The sequence below is a fragment of the Fusarium sambucinum genome, chromosome IV (assembly GCF_050947815.1).
Source record: "Fusarium sambucinum isolate potato_lamoka chromosome IV, whole genome shotgun sequence".
In the NCBI taxonomy this organism is placed as follows: Eukaryota; Fungi; Ascomycota; class Sordariomycetes; order Hypocreales; family Nectriaceae; genus Fusarium; species Fusarium sambucinum.
The window spans coordinates 2,751,559-2,771,276 of NC_139291.1; the positions used below are offsets into that span (position 1 = coordinate 2,751,559).

Genomic DNA, 19,718 nt, shown 5'->3' on the forward strand with positions numbered 1-19,718 from the left:
CGCCTATCTTGACCCGATTCCTGCCGTCGAGTACTTATCGCGCGAGAATCAACAGAGGTCCAACCACCGGAGCCGCATCAAATAATTGTATACATAGATTTCGACGGGTTACCCTACGTGGTAAGTGTACAAGCCTCATCCAGGGTCCCTGAATTCCAGCCAGAAGACCCATACCAAGCTTCTTAGGGCATTCTCAACAATAGAATGACACATATGTTCCAGGTACTACGTTGTGAGTACTGGGGCTTCCAGCCAGGATAATCTCCTAAGCCGCACTTAAATGGCTTCAGTCTACGGAACTTCCTCTTGGAGAAAAGTTCATTTGATCAGTGTGGGTGCTTCCCTGATAAAGGTGAAGCCATCGTCATTGCCATCCAGGGTCACGCAGTTTCTTACACCCACACCACAACGCATTGATCAGCAGTTTCTGGGGAACTAGGCAGGGCGTGTGTTAGAATCCGGGGACCCCAAAACAAGAACGCTATCAACCACCGAGATCGGATCTGCGAGGCTGGTGCCTGTTTTCGCCTCATCTTGAGCTGCCGCCATGTATCTCAGTCTACGCCCAGTGTTAAGCCAAAGACACACGTCCTAGTCGGCAAACTAAGACAGCAAATTTATGTCGGTAGTTGAGCTTGCTGCCCTCGGTCCAGCGGCTTTGGCGCTCAGCCTGAGCTCCACGCCTATCATGAGACTCACTGACGTTTTTTTCTAGGCGCCATGAGAAGGAAGCTCTTGATAAACATGTGGAGTCCCACTAGCCCATTATAGACACTGCACAAGCACGACTTCTTCCGAGCTCATTCCTCGGCACATCCGTCTTGCTCCGAGCAACGATTTTCCCCCTCTGAACCCCGAATGTTGAGCTTTTTCTTGGGAACCCCTGCTGAAAACGTGCGTCCTCTCGACTGGTGAATTGTCAGTGTTGGCAGCTTAAATCGTGCGAGGCTAGGTCAAAGAATCAGCTTGCCAGTTGTCTATTAGCTTGGCTATTTCAACCACGATGGACTTTTCCTGAGGACAATAGCTCAACTGTGCGATATGCTACACTGAACCCCTACCGGATAAAAAAGCAGACAACTAATGTCAAGCCAAAAAAGACATGTGATTCCGTATCAATGAGCTTTAGGATTTCCGTATATCCGAGTGAACTCGCTATTGCGTCTTTGTTGTGATTGCTAAGATAACACAATACCAACGGTGGATGTTAGTTGATTCAAGGATGAGGCTCTCAGGATATAAACGAATTTAATCTTTCTTTGTCATGGCTGCAGCTTCTTGAGGCCGAATCCCCCGTCCTATCCGGGTGCTGCTTCCAGTAGCCTATTGTCTGTGTAACTCGCTTCGTCACGAGACGGGAGCGTGCCACCCGGCCATTAAGGCTTGATCGATCGTTGACTGCTCTTTTACATGTGCCTATCGTTCCCTTTCAGGTTCCGTTCATGGTCGATGCCCTGAGGCGACAGCTAACCGTTTGCCGTTTGGCGAAAATATAGCTTATCTTCTTGGCTCAGACCAGAGAGCTCTGGTGGCAGGGTCCATGATGAATCCCTCTGGGTCGCTCGGCGTTTCTGGCAAGCTTAGCATACATCTTCTCACTGTTTTTGAAGTGATGCATTAGATGACTTTGAAGCGACGCTCGCTGTGATCGGTCCGAAGCAGTGCAGGTTGCGAATCGAAAACGTGAGCCTTATCACGTTTCTTTGGGCCTGTCGCAATGCTCCGCAATGCCATCGTCTTGAGTTCGCTTGAACCCAGTTAAATAGCTTGTCGTGTAGTTATACCTGGTTCCACCGTCACATTGGCCAGTGGCCTTTATCATGGACGGATGTTGTGTCGTTGGTTCCTATCAGTTGAATACAAGATAAGTTTCTGAGTGTTGCCAGGTCCGATGTTCAAGGTCAGTCTTCATGTGATGAAAGACCTAGACTCCATTTAATCGCATATTGGTCCGGGGTGGAAATTCCGGGCATGGCCCATCTCGTAATAGACGGTCCCGTCTGTTTGGTTATCATCTCTCACTTGTGGCACCAACACCAACTCAGTCAGGATGTGTTGCAATCGTTGGTTTGTCTATCGGGTCGGGACGCAAGCATTTCCCAGGGTGTACATGGTAAGGGATATCCAAACGCGAGGGGATTCACCTTGTACCATTCTAACCTTGTTCTCTCACGCATGAGAGAATACTTAATTCATGCAAGCACTTCCCTGTAGATTTAGGTAGTGTTCTACATAAACATAGCAGAACCCTTTGCTGATGATCGAGTCCCAACTTCTGTAACGTAACAAACCTGGTATCTAGCGCTCATGGATTATGACAAGGTCCATGTGATGAATTGCTCACACCCCTCAGGGCACGAAGAGACGACGATGCCCTGAACAAGGGTTGTGTTGCGATTTTGCAAGGAGCCTTCCCCATGCTGACCCATGCCCTTCTGACATATCGTGGGGCGTGTGCGTGGGGGAAGATATCCACAATGAGAGCTTGGCTCTGGCTCAAAGTTGAAATATCAGGAACCAAAAGTAATGATATTGTCGTGTCATGCTTGTGAAAATTTTCAGGAGGTCCCTCAAGCTGTCACCCTTGGGTCCGCTTTCTAACATCCTTGGCTCTGGCTAAAAAGATGCAAACTGACTTAGAGCCAGAATAGAAACAGCTCTTGGTCTCGTCAGAATAGCCACAAAAGGCCTCATTTCCCCGGTATCCCGTTTTGTCTCGATCTAAAAACAGCGTGATGTTTGTGCCCATCGTATCCGTAGAGGTTCAGAGGATCAGAGGGTATCGCGGCTGAGTAATAAACAGGCCAAAAGTATTGCAGATTGATCATCGCTTTAGCACATTCTCATTGATGCCAACAAGGACCTTGTCTAGCTTGTCTTCTGCCATTGCTATTTTCTCACTCAAAATCAAAATTTCATAATCGGCTTTGATTGCTGGATACCCCCTAAACTTACAAATTGTTGCAAAATTGAGTTTCTGGAAGCGTTGTGCCTGCTGTTGTGAATGTCGATCGTCTGGGGTTGACGCAAATAGCTCCACTGACGTAAGGTACGGGAAGCTCAAGGAGATCTCTGCTTCCAGATCGATGTCAAACAATCTCAGATTCAGGGAAACTAGAGAGAAGTACGAGAGTTGCGAGCTGTCGGAAGAAGAGGATCTACAGTTGGAAGCTTTTGATGATTTCCATCTATCGACGTCAGTTGTTGCCAGCTGACATTGTTTTGTCGTGTCGTCTAACGGAGTGAGAAGGAACGGAAGGTGACAAGAAGCATTCCCTCTTTCCTGATGTTATGATACGATCGTTAGGGCTCACCTTCCGCTCATGATACTTCTCAACTGCTTGCGCGTTCCAAATGCAGGGAGGTTACAATTTGAACTTATGCTTGACGCGCAACATGCATACCACGGCAACAAATGATAGAACAATCCCTTTGTGACGCCCCTAGTGGGTAGCAGAAAAAATGGTGTCCTAAGCCTTAGGGTATAAAAATAAGTAGTCTAAGAAGTATAGTCTCAGAAGCATAAACTGACCTACTAATTTCGTCTCTTATGCTTCTAGTGGTCAATTTTTCTGATACCCTGAGGCTCCCCTGGCAAGTTTCTCTACGCGCGCAGATCATCCACGAAGCACACGGGATGGTGATCCCGATGCCATAGACGGTTGGAGAAGGTCAACCCCCACGCAATAGGAAACAGCGCCGCGTCAACGCAATTGCAAAAAGTTCCTACCTGGAGCAGTTTAGACGAAAATAGAGTGCACTCTCAAACAATATACTCCTCCAAGACTGGTCTAATTAATATTTATATCAACCACCAAATCAGTACTGATGAGCAATGATCCCGGTTCCTGAATCGGAGCCGGAAATGCCATCCGAGCTTCAGGGCCAAATGATAGACAATGCGCTGTACCTGCCACCGGTTATATTAGTTTTTGACATCGCAATAGAACAATTGTGACCATGCCATCGCCAAGTCGTTGTATGATAGATCCCATGCACACTCCGGCTGAGACTAAGATCTACCGCTCCAATCAGCCCGGCCATCACAACGACCGAATTTGAGATCACGCCGTCCGACATACAATGCCATTCCATATAATTGCCCACATGCTTTACTCAGGTGATGAACCACGATGTGGGACAAGTTCAACAGAAGTTCTGCCAACTGACTAACTAGGTACTAATACATAGTACCTGTATTAAGCCTTTTCAAACCGGCATGACACGTTGAACCTTCGTCAAGGCAGCCCCTGACTCAAGAGTGCAAGACAGATCTTCTGCTCTTGCCTTGTTCGTTCGTTCCCCCGGGGCCCCAGAAAGTCAAAGATAAGACATCTTGGCTGCTTGATAGCGGCCCGCAATCGCGATCCCTGAATCACCAAGGCGTGTCGTGTCGCAAGCGCCTTGAGCGATAACAGGAACGACAGTGCCGCAGAGAACAAGAATGATCGCCAACGCCTTGACGTCGTCGACGTGAAAGGATCATCGTCTATCGACCAGCCAAAAGCGCCCATTCCAACCCCAGCTTTGAGTTGGTTGCCTGACCCCACGAATGCCACCCTCCAGAAACAAAAAGCAGAGCATTTCTAGGCAGACAAAACAAGCCCAGCTAGAGCTGCCACACACCCGCATTTAGGAACTTGGGGGGAGACGGACAGGGGGAGCGCACACGCCACCCACCCCCGGATTTTAGATAGGTGGTATGTGTGTGCATAGTACTCTGGCAAATCAACCATCAGACACCAGATATGGAAATTTTGTCAAAAATGGTGTTTCTTTTCGGTTCGCGGGCTTTCTCCTACACACCATTACACGCTTGCATCCGATTTCTGTCACAGCTCTCATTCGCTCAGCGTTTTAGCGGTGAACTTGCCATACATTTCTCTACGGACTTGTGTTGCCGTGAGTCGACATTGGCCTTGACCTGGGGCCGGCCGCTTTGATCAAATCGGCTGTCACCTTCAGCTTGTGCTTATCGGGGTCAGGGGCTTTCAAAACCACTCAGCCCACGAAACACAACCTAATTGAGAGGCTCCTCCACTAAAACAATCCAAGTCTTGTGCGTTTTATGTACCTTTGAAGGTGTGGTACATGGCGCGTATCGCCAGGTGCTATGCTCCTTCACCGACCATCCCGGGCCGAGATACCTGAGCCCATTAGGCAAATGGCTCTCTTTGAACTTCACATGCTGAACTGGTTCTCAACAATTATACGGAGATTGCCGATATTATAGAGATTTCACAGTATCCTAGGAGGCCACAGATGTGCGACTCGGTTAAGGACTGTCTCGTCTTACTTGCGCCCAATAGTACCTCTTCCCCTTGATCCGTACTGCAACAAAATCAAAATAGCTGCACCCCTGAACTTGGCCGGGCTAAGCAGAGACAAAGTCTTGGTATTTGAAGGACGCGTACTCATAGCCCATTGTGCTACCTTGCAGAGACAGCTGTAGGACCACGTAACTCGTTAATAAGGGGAACCACTGTACGGATACTCGTATCTATTAGGGGAGCATGTAATTTATTCGCCAGTAAAACTGGGAAGCTCTCACAGGCTGACGTGATGTGCTGAAAGCCAACTTGAGTCTCGAGGCGTACCAGTCAAAAGGCTCCCAGCTTGTTCGAGGTACCTGCTTTCCTTTCCTGACACAACGGGTCGTGGCTGGCTGCATTGCGGATCGTGGTCTGCTTTCTCTCTCTTTTTTGCTTTTCTGTGACACCACAAACACACCCCACGGGGAGAGGATCAAAAGCCCCCAGTCAAACTTTGGGGTATGGATGGTGCGCCTCCTTATCGATGATAAGTGATGGAACTGCAGCCCTCTAATTTGTGGCTTCCCATCTTTCCGATAGGCTTTGCTTAACAGCGGGCCTGCGTCCCGAAATTGTAATAAGCAAAGTCAGGGACAAACGGCCGCTGAGAAAACCACTTGCTGCGCCCTGAACGACCGGGAAAGGCTGATATCAGTATCCGTAGCGAACCGTTAAAAAATAAAACAAAAATGTTGCCTGGTGTGTAAGTAAATCATTGTTTAATAAGCGCAGTGCATGGGTTGATAAGTGTTGGATGAGAGAAGAGACAACAAGAGATTAGTGAGAGTGTGTGCGTGTTCAGTAGCCAATTGTTAGTATCACCTGGCAATCTGTTTCTTTTTCATATGACTACCACCACCATCAGGGCATTTCGCCATCGGCACGCTGACACACAGGGGTTGAGAGAGATGGTGTGTACTGTGCTCTACTATGCGTATTGTGTTATACTGGGCTTGGATGATGCATATGCAAATGGTGGGGAAGAACGGCAGATGGAATTGCATGGCTAACTTCTTTTTTATTTATTAAAATAAATATTTCATCAGAAATAACGCTTCCTAATGAACAATTACACCATAGTATACATCGTCAGATGCAGTGACTGTCGTGTATGCCAAACGTGACTTCTAGCAGCATCCAATATGAATATCCTACCCCAGAAGATGTCTCCCGTGAACAACCCACCTGTTGTCAAACTCCCCGTCATATGACGGCATCCTAAGATCTGTCTGATCTGGCTTTGTCTAAAAAGGGGCCACTAATGAAGAGCAGTTTCCCGTCTTGGCCCCCAAGACGAAACAGGTCTGAAAAACATTTACCAGTGTCTTTTCCCCCTCAAACACAAAAAAACATGCCAGCTTAAGAGCGCCTGCTTTTACCCCAGTGCTTTCCACGCTTGCGGTTCCGCTCTGGAGGCTTCTGTCTATACAAGCCCCGATCTTCTCTCACAAGATAGCGTCATCATGTTTATATTGCTCAAGCTCTTGGATTCCCCGTGTCCACCTTTCTCATTACTTAATCATGTTGCACGCCATGATGATCCTGACGTCGGCCATTCGACTGAAGACTGCGCACCACGATGAACCACCATTCCAAACAATCGCACAAATCACGATAGGATAGAATGCGCGTTCGAAGTTTAATTGATACATTGGTACACAGTACATGCTGTAGCGTCTGTTCCGGAGCTTATCCTTGCGCTTTTTGTCTATCTCTATCTATCGCTATACATCATTCATAGTATTAGTTTCGTAATCTTTGAGGGCCACAGGCACCCTAACACCCCAGTAGTTGTCTCTCAGGGCTGACTGGCTTGCTTTGCCTGAGCTAAGCTCAACACTGAAGCAAGCTACCATGGCAGACCCTGGCCGATCCATTACCAACTCCCCTCGTTGTAGGTAGAGTAATCCCCACAAAGAAATAACGTAGAAAGAAAACAGGACATATTGGATAACATTTGACATGATGTTCTGGTTAAAAAATTGTAACAAGAGTGAAGTTCTTTTCATAAAAAGTAGAGTGTAATGGATATCATAGAATTTTGTGACAGAGGAAAAAATGTGGCCTCCGACGTCCCCCGAGGCAAGCCCGAGAGGGAAAAATCCAAGTGCTCCGCAATCCGAAATCTAGTTTCCGCCGCCCCCCAAAAATGGGCCGGACTTGTTGCAACCAACCGTCCACCGCCCTGCAATGAAAATGCTTTCCGTTTCACAAATGCCGCCCAATTTCTCGCCAAATGCTCAGTTTGAGATGATGTAATTCGATTGCCTTGTAATGACCCGTAAACGCCGTTTCTTTCTATACCTCTATAGCCCATAGTCGTCATCATATCGTGGTTGCGACCCATGTCGTGTTCTTACATGCGATCCATGAGATCGCCGCCAGCCAGACTGCTTGTTCCCGAACTCCTGCCGCTGTGGCTGAATCCATTATCAGAAAGAAGATCCTGAACAGCGACCTTGGGAACCTGAGGAACAGGGAGTTTGCGCTGAGATCCGTCAGGCCGGCTGATGATGTCCGTTAAAGAAATGCCGTTAGGGCGAGGCTGAGCGGTGGGTGCCGCTCCTTGCTGGAACTGGCTTTGCTCGAGATGAGGCTCCATAGGAGCTAGAGCAGGTGTCGTGTTGTGTTGAAGCGAAAGGTTTCGGAGACTGGGCAGCTCATAGCCAGAAAAGGGCCGTAAGCGAGGAGAGTGAGCAGGGGTGGCGATTGGGGTGTGGTCAGGTGTAGGTGACAAAGAGTCGTGAGAAAATGTTGGTGATGAAGGAGCTGTGGAGTTGGGAGAGTTAGGCCTTGAGCGCTTAGCATGGCGCATGGAGCCGGAGTAGTGGTCGTCGTCGTCGCCTGAGTGGGAACGAGCCATATGGTAAGAAGAAAGCGTAGGCAGGTGACCTCGAGAGCTGTGCATTCCGTGACCAAAGTAAGGGTGATGACGGTTGTTGTTGTGATGGTGAGGAGGAGCTGTCAAGGTTTCGCGCTCAACCTGAGTAGCGGCCTTAGCCAGCATGGAAATGTCACCACCTCGGTTGTAGTGAACTGCAGAGGTAGGCAGAGCAAAGGTAGAGTAAGAGTGAGGAGGAGACACATTAGGCGAGGCCAAAGCAGAGCCAGGGGCCGAGCGAATTGTCTTGGGAGCGGGAGGCGGCGCCATCATTCCATCAGGAAGCATATGATGGGGGATACCCTGCTGGTGCATTTGATGCTGCTGCTGCTGGTGGGCTTGAGCGGCCTTGTTACCTCGCCTTGAGTTTGGGTTGTTGTGAATGCGAGAGTGACGAGTGAGCTCATCTGATCGAGAGAACTTCTTGCTGCAACCGGGGAACTGGCAGGCGTGAGGCTTCTCGCCAGTGTGAGTTCGGATGTGACGAGTCTGGTGCTCCAGACGATGGAAGGCCTTATCGCAGAGAGGGCACTTGTAAGGTCGGGGCAACTCGTTGGAGTTCTCCGAAGACTGGCCGCCTGGAAGGGGTCCATTAGGCTTGATAACTGTCACTGCTGCTGTTGCCATCTCGACGTCTCCCTGTTGGGTTTTTTCGATTTCCTTTTCAGCCGGTGCTGTGGGGTTTAGTAGATTGGAAAAATCCACGGCCGACTGTGCTCGTTGCATGTGATAGACGTCTGGAAGACCCAACGCTCAAATAAGTAATTGTTATTGAGGTTGGTTGAGCTTGAGAGAATCCAATGTGATTGGTGAGGTGTGATCGTTGTTGTTGCTGTTGTTGGTAGTGGTGTTTGTTCGTTGTTGAAAGAAGGTACCCTTTGATTAAGTTATCGGAATCTTGTATGGAGGAGTCAAGTTCCGGGGAAGCTGGAAGATTGAATGCAGATGATATTTGGAGAGGACAAAAATCTGGAGGATGGAGGGGATGGGGGGATTAGATGGTTATAAAAGATGCCGGGCTCGGCACTAGAGTGCACTGCGACATCAAGGAACAAGAGGGAGGAGCGAATGGAGCGAGCCTAGGGTGGAGGGTGGAGGGGAAAGAGAGGGAACGAGGGACGGGAAGGGCTATCGCACACGCCCCCTCCATGCAGATGCACCCCTTTCACCCCACGTCCGAGGACGCCCACGGTGCCTTGTATATACCTGCTGAGTGTACCTGATGAGAGGAAAGAGTCCACCTTGTGGAAAGAACGAAAAAAAAAAAGGTACAGAAGGGAAGCGCCGCGATGTAGCGCAGGGCTGGGAAGGGAAAGTCACTAGAGGGCTGGAGAAGGCTCGGTGCACTGCTACAGGAGAATGTCCATTGATTCCAAGTAGTCCCCGTTGGCGGCATCCCACCATTGTGGGTTTTCTGTCAGTTTTTTCCTTCTTGATTTCTCCCTCTTCTTTCTTTTCACATCTTGGACGATTCCTCCTAGGGGTTCACCCACTACATCCCAGGGGGTGAGGCTAAAGCTTGGCAGTACGGGGCGTGGAGCTCAGTAGCTGCGGTTTTGGGTTTTGTTCCTGCCCCTCCACCTTTTCCTTCTCTTACCCCGGCGGGAGAAGCAGGAGGCTCCAATAGAAGTACCACTGGGGCTCTGGAACAAGGAGCCCCGTTCTTCGGGCCTTATCCTTGGGGGGCATTAACGGGGCGAGCAAGATGAAGAGTCACAAAGGACAGCTCAGTCAGCTTAGCACCAGCACCAGCACCAGTATCAGAAACAATAACAGCTGCGGGGACAGCTGTCTCATGCTCAATGCGACCTCTTGGTTGAATGTTGCTCAACCATATTCATATCGTCATCTCCCTGTCCCCTAGTAGTGTGACGATAAAAAATGATCTCCCGCTACTATCAATATCCTACCCCAGGCAAAATAGAGCGAGTCATACCTTGTCGGGGCGACACGGGCCTGGGGACGGGTAAACTGGGGAATTCTAGTACCACGCCTTGAGAAAGTTAATAGGGCACCCCTAGGTAGCCAACTCCGATATTCCCCATCACGCTTTTTCTCTCGCTCTCTCAACGCCTCGGCTTTGACGTCCCGACCGCCGACGCTGTCTTTCACCTTGCACCTTTTTTTGTTACTGATGTGGGGGTTACCTCTTCAGCCCTCTGGTTGGTCCGCTTGATATACCCATTCTTTCTGGCCGCCAATGCCCGAATAAGCTTGACGGTGAGAGTTTTCATAACCCCACTTCACCGTGTCTTTCTCCGTTCAAAGCTTTGCGTTCTTACTTTTTTACCGGCCCGGAATATGGGGCATTGTGTCTTTTTCCCATCGTGTCGTGCTGGACTGATTGGCCTTCATTTCTCCAGCGGCTCCGTCTCTGTCTTGGCAGCTTTTTTTTTTTATCTGATTTTTCTTTTAGTGTCTTTTGCGACAGCCGCATTGACTCGTGATGTTAGCTTTTACAGTCAACCTCGGGTTACTTGTATTAGCATGGTATTTAAAATCTTACTATGTCAAATATCGTGTTAAATGAATGAGAATTATTGCACAATTGCGTTCGGATCACATGTGCTGATTATTAGGCATCTTGTGTATGCAATGTGCTCTTGTCATGCTCTTTGCTCAGTAATCAGTAACCAATGTCGTGATAGAGTCCAATTGTACGTAATCGCCCGTTTGTAACGTCGGGCCTGTACTTCCAGCTCCATGCTTGTCTTCATCATGCGATATTACACGTCTTGTACCTGCCAATTGCAACAACACCGCAGATAACAGTCAACTGAAAACGCAGCATGCTCCCCCAGTCACTCTCCTTTACTCCGTCTCGTCGTGCTAAGACTCATGCTACGATAGCTACCTACTAACCCAGCCCTGAGCTACACTACAGTGGACCTGCTACTACAGTACCCATGGATCTTGTCCGCATATGGAGCTCACGATGCTTCAAGGCGACACTCCACTCTCCGACCCTGATTGGCATCGGTTTCCCTTTCAGTTGAGATTAGTTTTTCTCATCTCGGCACTACCACTGCGGTCCGAGATGGCCAGTCTTCTAGCCACGGTGCTATCATGTTATTTTCTGGATCTGTCCCACTGAAGTACGAATAATAATTACAATTTTTTTTTTACCCCAGAAGTCCACTCACACTTTTCTCCCCAGATTTGAGGTAATGATCCTCATGCCGTGCGAAGCCAATGCCGCCGTGGCTGCTAATGTCAGAGACTGTTCTAGGCCAATTCCTTGAACATCTCCTGTGTATCCTGTCATGTCATGTAGCCATGGTGTGGTTTGTCTACGGTATCGCTCGGCTATTTACCGCACAGCCTGCGTTCCATCCATCCATCCACCCACCCATAACCAGGTACTTTGTCCTGTAGTCTATAGATAACCTTGAGAGGCTAGGTAGGTCAAGTGTGGGGTTGGCGCACATCCGGCTAATCACTCTCCCAGCTGATCATGATAAGCACATAGCCGATCCAATATTGGCTCAGGTAGATGAATTCTTGTCTCAATGCTTGGTCTCATATCATATGACAAAGCGAGACCAGCAAACCCTTGATTTAGCCAATCCTGCTAGTACCAGATATGCTTTCTGTATATGGGATTATCCTTTGCTCTAACATAAAATTCCTGGCGTATCAAACCAAGAGCTGGTGTATACACCGGGCAGGATTGTTTGTATAGTAGTTAATCATTCCCACAGCTTTCAATTCCTCCGACCAAGTAGAGAACAACTCCCCGTCAGCCAAGAAACCCGCAAGATTTTTCTGGGTATGCACGAGACCGATCGACAAATCGCCGGTTGCGACTTCAGTTCAGTGGTGCTATCTCAATCCAATTGCTGTGTTGGGTCCAATATAATCGGACCATTCACCGCGACAAGCGCGCTCCCCAGAGTCTTCCGTCTCAAGCCGCCGTCTGGGGGTGGAATACTTGTTCTTGGCATTATTCAGGTTCTTTCTTATCATCTGTTGTTGATGGTTAGTCTTCTGTGACACTCTAGGGGCTAGACCGTTTGATGAGCAAAGATAACCCCAAAAGTAGACGCCCCCATGAGTCGAAATTAAGAGACATGCTCTATTAACATGACAGTTGATCTCGGCTCCTCAGCTTGTTGGTTTAAATTCGCCTCCCCCATTTTCCCCATCCCCGGATAATCACATCTTTCTTGTCGCTTCTGATTTGCTGCTAAGCGGCCCAGAAAGAGCCGCCCCCATACAATCTCCGCTGTCAACCTCATCACGAGATAAGTCGAGATCCATTCTGTATTTTAATTTTGACGTAAAATGGTATCTTGCCCCTATACAGTCCTACCTTGGTATCCATAGCGCCAGAATACGGTTGTTTGTTTTGGTTAAACCTGCGGCTCAGTGGATATGGTAGTGTTCCCCAGATTCCATGTCTAATCAGAGTTTTGGTCTATTGCCAAATCTGCTTACGCTCAGGGGCGCCTGGATTTCCAGAGGCAATCACAAAGGGTGTAGAAAGTTAAAAAAAAAAAAAAAAAAATAAAGAAAAAGGCCGAAATTCGAGACCCTCAAGGATGAGAGGAATCCCAAATAGTCAGGAGCTTCACGGACAGCGTCCAGAAACAGACCCTGAATTATCCATAAACAGCGCTGCCCTTGCACCTGTTTGTGCTGTCGTTTCGCTTACTGGTACGGTAGAGGCATTGTGGCCTGTCAGAACCATTAATCCTAGTACGCCACTTGATCGTCTAATTCTCTCTTTTGCTCGACGGCCGACCATTGAAGCTAGTTTCTGAGAACAGATAAAGAAATCCGGACCCCAAATCAGACCCCAGGAAGTGGGAAGCTCTGTACTCCATCCTTCTCCAGCTTCCCATTGTGCGATGGCGTCCTAAGCCCGAATGCTTGATGCTGTGTGGTCAATCAAGTCCGGCTAAGCTTTATGCGGTAATTCCGGGGCAGATGATCTAAGATCTCATCCTAGTGTTCGGTGGTTCGGAACGGTGAACACCGCCTACATGGAAGAATCTCGTCAACTTCGGCCCGGAATTCAGATGCCTTCCACGTTTGCTCTGGTCTGATGCATGTTCGAATGCATGTCCTAGCAATGGGCGCTCATTTGTTTGTATGTATATATGCTAGACACCATGTCTCGATGGCAAAGAACATCGAAACATATTTCGGTGTCGTGTAGGACCATGGCGGTATCTGAGGCAAGGACGAACGGAATCCATAATGATACGGGCTTGCCCAGCGTCCGCAAAGACGAGCCTTGGCCTTTAGTCACAATCCGCGGACCCTGCCCCTGAACTCAAAACGAGAGAATTTTCGATTCCGTCGATTCTGACGGGAACTTTCCACGATTCCATCACTCTATGCATGCCATGCATACCATCTATTGGATGCGGTTATGCTTGGCCAGTAACTATTGAAGATGTTGTTGGTATGCGTGATGTAACATCTGTCAATCGCATCGGCAAATACCCTAAACCCGTTCAGACCTGACTACCTGTTCAAAGTTATTGATAACATTAGCCCTGGATGGCGTCAATGCTGTCAGTCTAGGCTCTCGTTTGGATCCAAGTCCACCGAGCAAATAGCCGATGAGCCTGTAAAGGCCCGAAAACACCAAGGGGCAGGTCATCTCGGTTCGGATCTGAATTACTTTCGTCGTCTAGATTGAATTGTCATACTCCACGTGTTACGGCAATTGGCCTATTTGTTACTACATTACTAAGTCAGAAACCCACCATTTACTCACTGTATCATCCAGGTACGTATAGCATGTGCAGACATCAACCGACAGTTTTGTCTTGGAGAACTGTTGGCGGCCAGGCTTACAAGAGGCTCCTCTCTATAAATCCAGGGGTCTAGATCTCTAGCCAACAGAAAGGCAAGCTTTCGCGGGGCTCCAGCTTTTTGCATGCACAAGCGACGGGGCGCGCGCCGACGCATTTGTATGTTCCTTGCAGATGGCCTGCGGCTCAATGATGGCTCGACTAATCCAAATAAAGGAGGCCAGAATTTCCTTATCGGCGAGAATGACGGGTAATTTGGCAGGACGGCTGAATTCTTGCACAACACAGAGTCAAGAGCCTAGTGAGACTGGAGTTAGAAGAATCTTCGTCTTACCCCAAGCAGAGCTGGCATTATGACTAAAACCTCGCATGAAGACCTTGCCATGGGTGTTTGATACAGCAGGCCAATTGAGGCTTGGCAGCGTGCGTGCCATCTCAAATCCTGTAACTGATACCACAGTTATCCTTCCTCTGTTTTGGCATTCCGGTTTCGACCGAGCCGTATACACACTGTCTTGGCTGGCGATTACGCACAGTTGGTGCACAGTCAGTCGCAGTCTCGGTGCTTCTTACACGCTACCTTGATTCCGACCGACCCATTGAGGTGGGCCATAAGACCCGTTGATTCACTGATAGGTTTCGCCGAAATCACCTGTTTCCCCCGTAATACTCGGTGCATCGTACGGGTAGCCAAGTCTTGATGTCGCAGAGCCCCTCTGTGAATCTTGAAGGACCTTCTCATCCTGATTCCATCAGGGTCTTCTGAACGGATGTCCAACAGTTAACTAGCTAGTAGGGCATGTCGCCGTAGCTAGCCGCGTGAGATTGTTTGTGCACGGTTACTCTGAACGCCTCACTGTTGATGTTCTTAAGTAATGGTAAAACTCCAGATAAACTCACTAAGGAACCAATTTTGCCCACAAGTTGCAAGTTGACGAGTGTGGAGCTGGGTAGAGCTTTAAACAAGTGAGCCTACTTGAAGCTAAGGGCTTCTCTGTGCATGAAGGAGACCCTGCTCAGCAATGCAGGAACTCGAAACCTTGATGGGTACGCGGATGCTGGGTACAAGCACCTCTCTGCCCTTGGACGAGAGGAGTAAACTCCAGTCCTGCTTGGTGGCACTCCCTTCACAAGAGACGACGGCGGCTCTCCTTATCTTTCCACGTTACCTCCGCAAGGCACTTTCCTATCATCACCCCCCAGATCATGAACCCTGTGACAAGAAAAATTACTTTTGCTCATTTGCTGGGGCCAGGAACACGGGGGATGGGGTAGCGCCAGCTTCCCCACAGGATACTCCCGCAGTGAGGCTTGATCTTGACTTAGTGAGTCTAGGCGGCGTTAGGAATGGGCGGCATGACCAGATTTGGTATGTCAAGATCGTCCGTTGCTTGAGCCAAGCTGATCTACCGTGGCAGATCATCTCACGCTATCTGGTCTGCCTGGCTCCTGAATCGGAGGGGACGCACGATTAACTCCACATAATCGTATCAGTTGCCTGCGCTGAAGCTCTGTAAGCTCTTTCTTTTTGGTGCTTGCTTGCGTGTGCTAGCATGTATGTATGTATGTTCAGCAATGCATTAAACCCCATGGCCTGAATGCCTAATTATGCAGCCACCTATAGACGCTCAGAACGGAGAATGACAACTCACTATAATCGCCACTGCTCATTGATAATCACACGTATTTGCCACGCCGATTAGAGATTCATGTCACGATCATCAATTGGACAATCCATAAACTACTTTTCAACCATCCTCCAAGTTTGAGAACGGAGTAAAAAGAGACGATCAAAGTATCCAAAGATGAACTCGTCATCCTTGTTGATTGTTCACTGTCCAAGTTCGACTCTTCGTGAGTCGAACCTGCCGTAACTCCAGGCAGCCTATCAGTTATACATTTTGATATGGACTTCTCCAGAAGGGAATGCATCACGTGATTGTCCGCCAATCGTACGTGAGAAAGCTACTAAGCCAGGCAATTATTGTTAGGAAAGGGAATATCCACACTTGCGGATGATTCAGCAGGCGAAGGACAAAGGCGAATCCAACATCGACATGAATATCGAGGATGGATTATCATGCGATTCACGGTTATGACAGAGCAAGCTTTGACACACCAAGCACACGTCAGTCTTACAATACACGCCTGGATACAGAGCCCAAACTTACTTTAGCAGACCGACTACCAACAGTATCAGCTTCACAGGCCCTTGATGACCTTGGATGTGACGCGACAACTCACATACCAACTGGCCTCGAAAGCCTGGATCGTTCACTCCTAGGTCCTGTAGCTTTCGACTCGCAAGGTGCAGCGGTAAAAGGTGGTGTTCAACGAGGCCAAGTGACAGAGATTTGGGGACCCCCGGGTTCCGGCAAGACAGCATTGGGGTATGTCTACCGTCATATTGTATGATTATATTATGTAACTGACATATGGCGAAGCCTACAGCTTACAGCGAATGCACTATGCAATGGTGATGCAGTAGTCTGGATAGGTCGGTATTTCTACTCCCAGACATGTGGTTGTTGGCTGACTTGCATTGCAGATTGCTTTCAGGCACTGCAGCGAGACAGGCTGAGGACGGTAACAAAAGCTGCCCAAGCTCGTCGAAATGGTCCATCATCCACGGAAGTTGAGGCAATACCAGCTCGGGAGGTTGATGCTTCTCAATTCTACCAGTACTCCTGTTTTACACTTCCTCATTTGATTTCTCTCGTGTCGAGACCTACGACAAAGTTGATACCTACGAACACTTCGCTTATAATAATCAGTTCATTCTCAGCACTGGTCAATTCAGCTTTGCCTAAATCCAATGACGGCAAGTCTACATCTACAGGTAGCAAGGGTATGGCCAAGTTTCAACGCGTGCGGTGGTGTTGGCTGACGTTTGTGCAGGTCTTAGTCCATTAGTGAAACGCAGACAGGCATTGCAATCAATAATGAGTGCACTTCATAAGCTCGCAGCCACTAGGAATTGCGCGATCGTCGTTCTGTCTCAATGTGCAACCAAAATGCACTCAGAGAGGGGTGCAACACTCACAGCCGCAATCAATGCCAACGTATGGGAACAAGGCGTTTCAACTAGACTTGTCACGTTTCGGGACTGGGTCTGGCAGGAAAACAGTCTCACGAGCGTCTACCTCGCAGGCCTGCAGAAAGTTGATGGTAGAGTATGTCAGGAAGCTGTGGAGAATATTGTCGCATTTAAAGTGGAGTTGGTATGTTCTACCAAGCATCAAGACTTCAAGCAATCGTTACTAAACATGATGACAACAGGACGGTACGGCCCAGGTTCCCTATGAAGCGTTACAGTCTTTTGAATTAGCCCGGAATAAGCGAAAGCTTGGAGAAACTGAAATCGAGGTGCCAGACAGTGAAGATGACGAGGATTACGGATGGGCAGATGAAGACGAAGCGGCCATGCCGGCGCCGCCACCCCAGTGGCAAGGCAGCGAAGACCTCATCTTAGGTCAAGACGTCGGACATAGCGAAGAGGAGAACAGCGAGCACGACGAGCCTGGCACCGACGATGAATCGGACACGAAATGAGGCTCTGAATGGGACTGATGGAGTCTGGGGATTGTTGGGGATAGTTTCAACGCCGGTAAAGCGCCGAGAATGGCGACCAAGACCAGACGGAGGACGACCTCGCCAGACATGGGCAGAGCCTCATAACGGGACGGAGCACAAAACACATCCCCACAGAGCGAAATGAGGAAAAACATGAGCCCCCTCTGCCCCTTTATCAATTAGCCATGACGGATCCGCATTGAACAAGAAAACAACGCAAACTGGGATTGTGTAGAGCCACAATAAAGCCGCACAACAAGATTGCTAGGCCATAGTCGGCATGCCAAGCAGTTTCGGACAAGTCCGACAGTAGTCTGATGAGGTTAAGCATCGTGGCCCAGATTGTGGTTCGTGGTTGGAAGTATTTCGTCATGCCCCGTGTTCCCCCAGACTAGGGCAGGCTTCTGGAAGGGCGAGAATTTTCTCTTCTGACAAAGACCCCAGGTCTCGGATCACCCAAACGAGCCTAGTTGCGTTTTGGGATTTCTCCATCCAGAACAGAACAGGACAAGCATGGACAACAGCTTCACGGCTGGTGGAGGTTTTAGACTCTGATAACGATAAGGTGACGCCTGAACGTGCTCCACCGGCCCGGTCGTTCTCTGGAGAGAATCTACAAGTACCTACGGGGAAAAGGTACTTACGTGCGTGTCTCTGCCCCCCAGGTTTTGTAATGCCACACCACCTTGACCCCTTCCCAAAGCGACAATTCTTATTAGATACCTTGATCCTCAAGGTTTTGTCTAGCACGTACAACCCTTTGGATTTGTGTCATTGACGGTGGCGATTTTGCCCAGGAAACGTGGATACGCAACCCCTTCGGTTCAATGGCAAATATGTAGCTTAATGAAAGAAGTTCGGGAGAAGACGCATGGAAGCCATGAATGAGTCGGTTTAATGACGCATTTGCTCAAGGTGGGCTTTCAACAATTATCCTGCTGCAGCTATTCGTATTCCAATCAATGACAGCCCTTACTCCATAAGTAAGATTTACGCTGCATTCCTAGTTGGAGGTGCTACCAGATTCCGGCGCATTCAATGCATGAGATGCACAATGCAAACCCTGCTGTTTATCCTCGAGTTACGGATACGTCTAGGTGATGTTGAAACCCCAACGTCATCTGCTGTTGTGGAGGGTTGAAACTCCGGCATCCAATGATGAGAGCATGCGTGTTGTTTTAGGAGCGGGCGTTGTAGTAGGGCTAAGAAGCACCATATGTGGTCCAGCCGAGTCAGCATTGCGCGTTCATTCTTTGACAAATCAATCACGAACGTTTATGGCGGCTATCTGGAGGTGAAGCAAAAGAGAAGAGAGAAATTTTTAACACCCATGTCAGGTCAGGTACCAGGGGTCTTGGAGATTCAACGGGTTTGCGCTTGCGGGCTTTTTATCACACACCGCCGCTGTGGCTTTCTTCATTGAATACTCGCCAATGGCTTGGCTTTGTTTTGATGCAAAGAAGAAACGGGATGCGCACTAGTACAACTTTGGGCGTGCCAGATCTCACGATCTAGGATTTACACCAGTTGGGCCGATATGAGACTGGACCACTAGCCATGGAACTGAACTGTAGTGGTGCCGAGACATGTCCGCAGTCGCAAAATTTTACTTGCCTTTGCTCGGATTTTCCATCGCAGGCACACAGACGTTTGGTTAGATCTATTTGCGACTCACTACCCCGTATGTGTTGTACAACTTCCAATTTGGAATTCAGTGGGTAGTTGCAGGCCCCCATGTTTGTCTCGACGATGGACGAATGTGCTCACTACAGTGAAGTCATCGTTCATCAAACGTGGAAGGTGATGGTGTCTCTTTCAAACTCGCATCCCAAGATAAATTTGGGCTAGCTATCCTGTCTCTCGGTTCTGATCCAAGACGTCTCGGATCAAAATACGTACAAGACGTTTTATCCAAGTGGATAAAACATTATTCATCGTCAACGTTAGGATATCTTATGCAGGCCACTCACTCTCGGACGATTATCCATCAGCATGGGCTGATGAAGCGGATACCTTTAGTCCGAGAGATCCATCTACAGCAGCTTCTTTGCTTCTCCTTCTCTGAATGAGCATGTATAGATACGAGCCTATGTGCTATACCGGTGGAATTTTTTGTTGGGCTCGACAATTCAAGCCCAGCGATGGGACTGCCTCAGTCATTTTGTACAACTGAAAAGTGTCGGTGAA

The 19,718-nt window shown here is 48.7% G+C and overlaps 2 protein-coding genes across 2 annotated transcripts; one reads left to right on the top strand and one right to left on the bottom strand.

The window, feature by feature from the left end:
- Positions 1 to 7,668: 7,668 nt before the first annotated feature.
- Positions 7,669 to 8,820, bottom strand: FSST1_000931 (carbon catabolite repression regulator; the record flags this gene model as incomplete). Its single annotated transcript, XM_083235946.1, has 1 exon — positions 7,669 to 8,820. The coding sequence occupies one exon, from the start codon at positions 8,818 to 8,820 to the stop codon at positions 7,669 to 7,671; it is 1,152 nt and encodes a 383-aa protein (XP_083091113.1).
- A 7,208-nt stretch (positions 8,821 to 16,028) lies between these two features.
- On the top strand, positions 16,029 to 17,510 carry FSST1_000932 (protein RAD55; the record flags this gene model as incomplete). Its single annotated transcript, XM_083223825.1, has 5 exons — positions 16,029 to 16,348; positions 16,403 to 16,455; positions 16,507 to 16,806; positions 16,857 to 17,179; positions 17,238 to 17,510. The coding sequence occupies 5 exons, from the start codon at positions 16,029 to 16,031 to the stop codon at positions 17,508 to 17,510; spliced, it is 1,269 nt and encodes a 422-aa protein (XP_083091114.1).
- Positions 17,511 to 19,718: the final 2,208 nt, after the last annotated feature.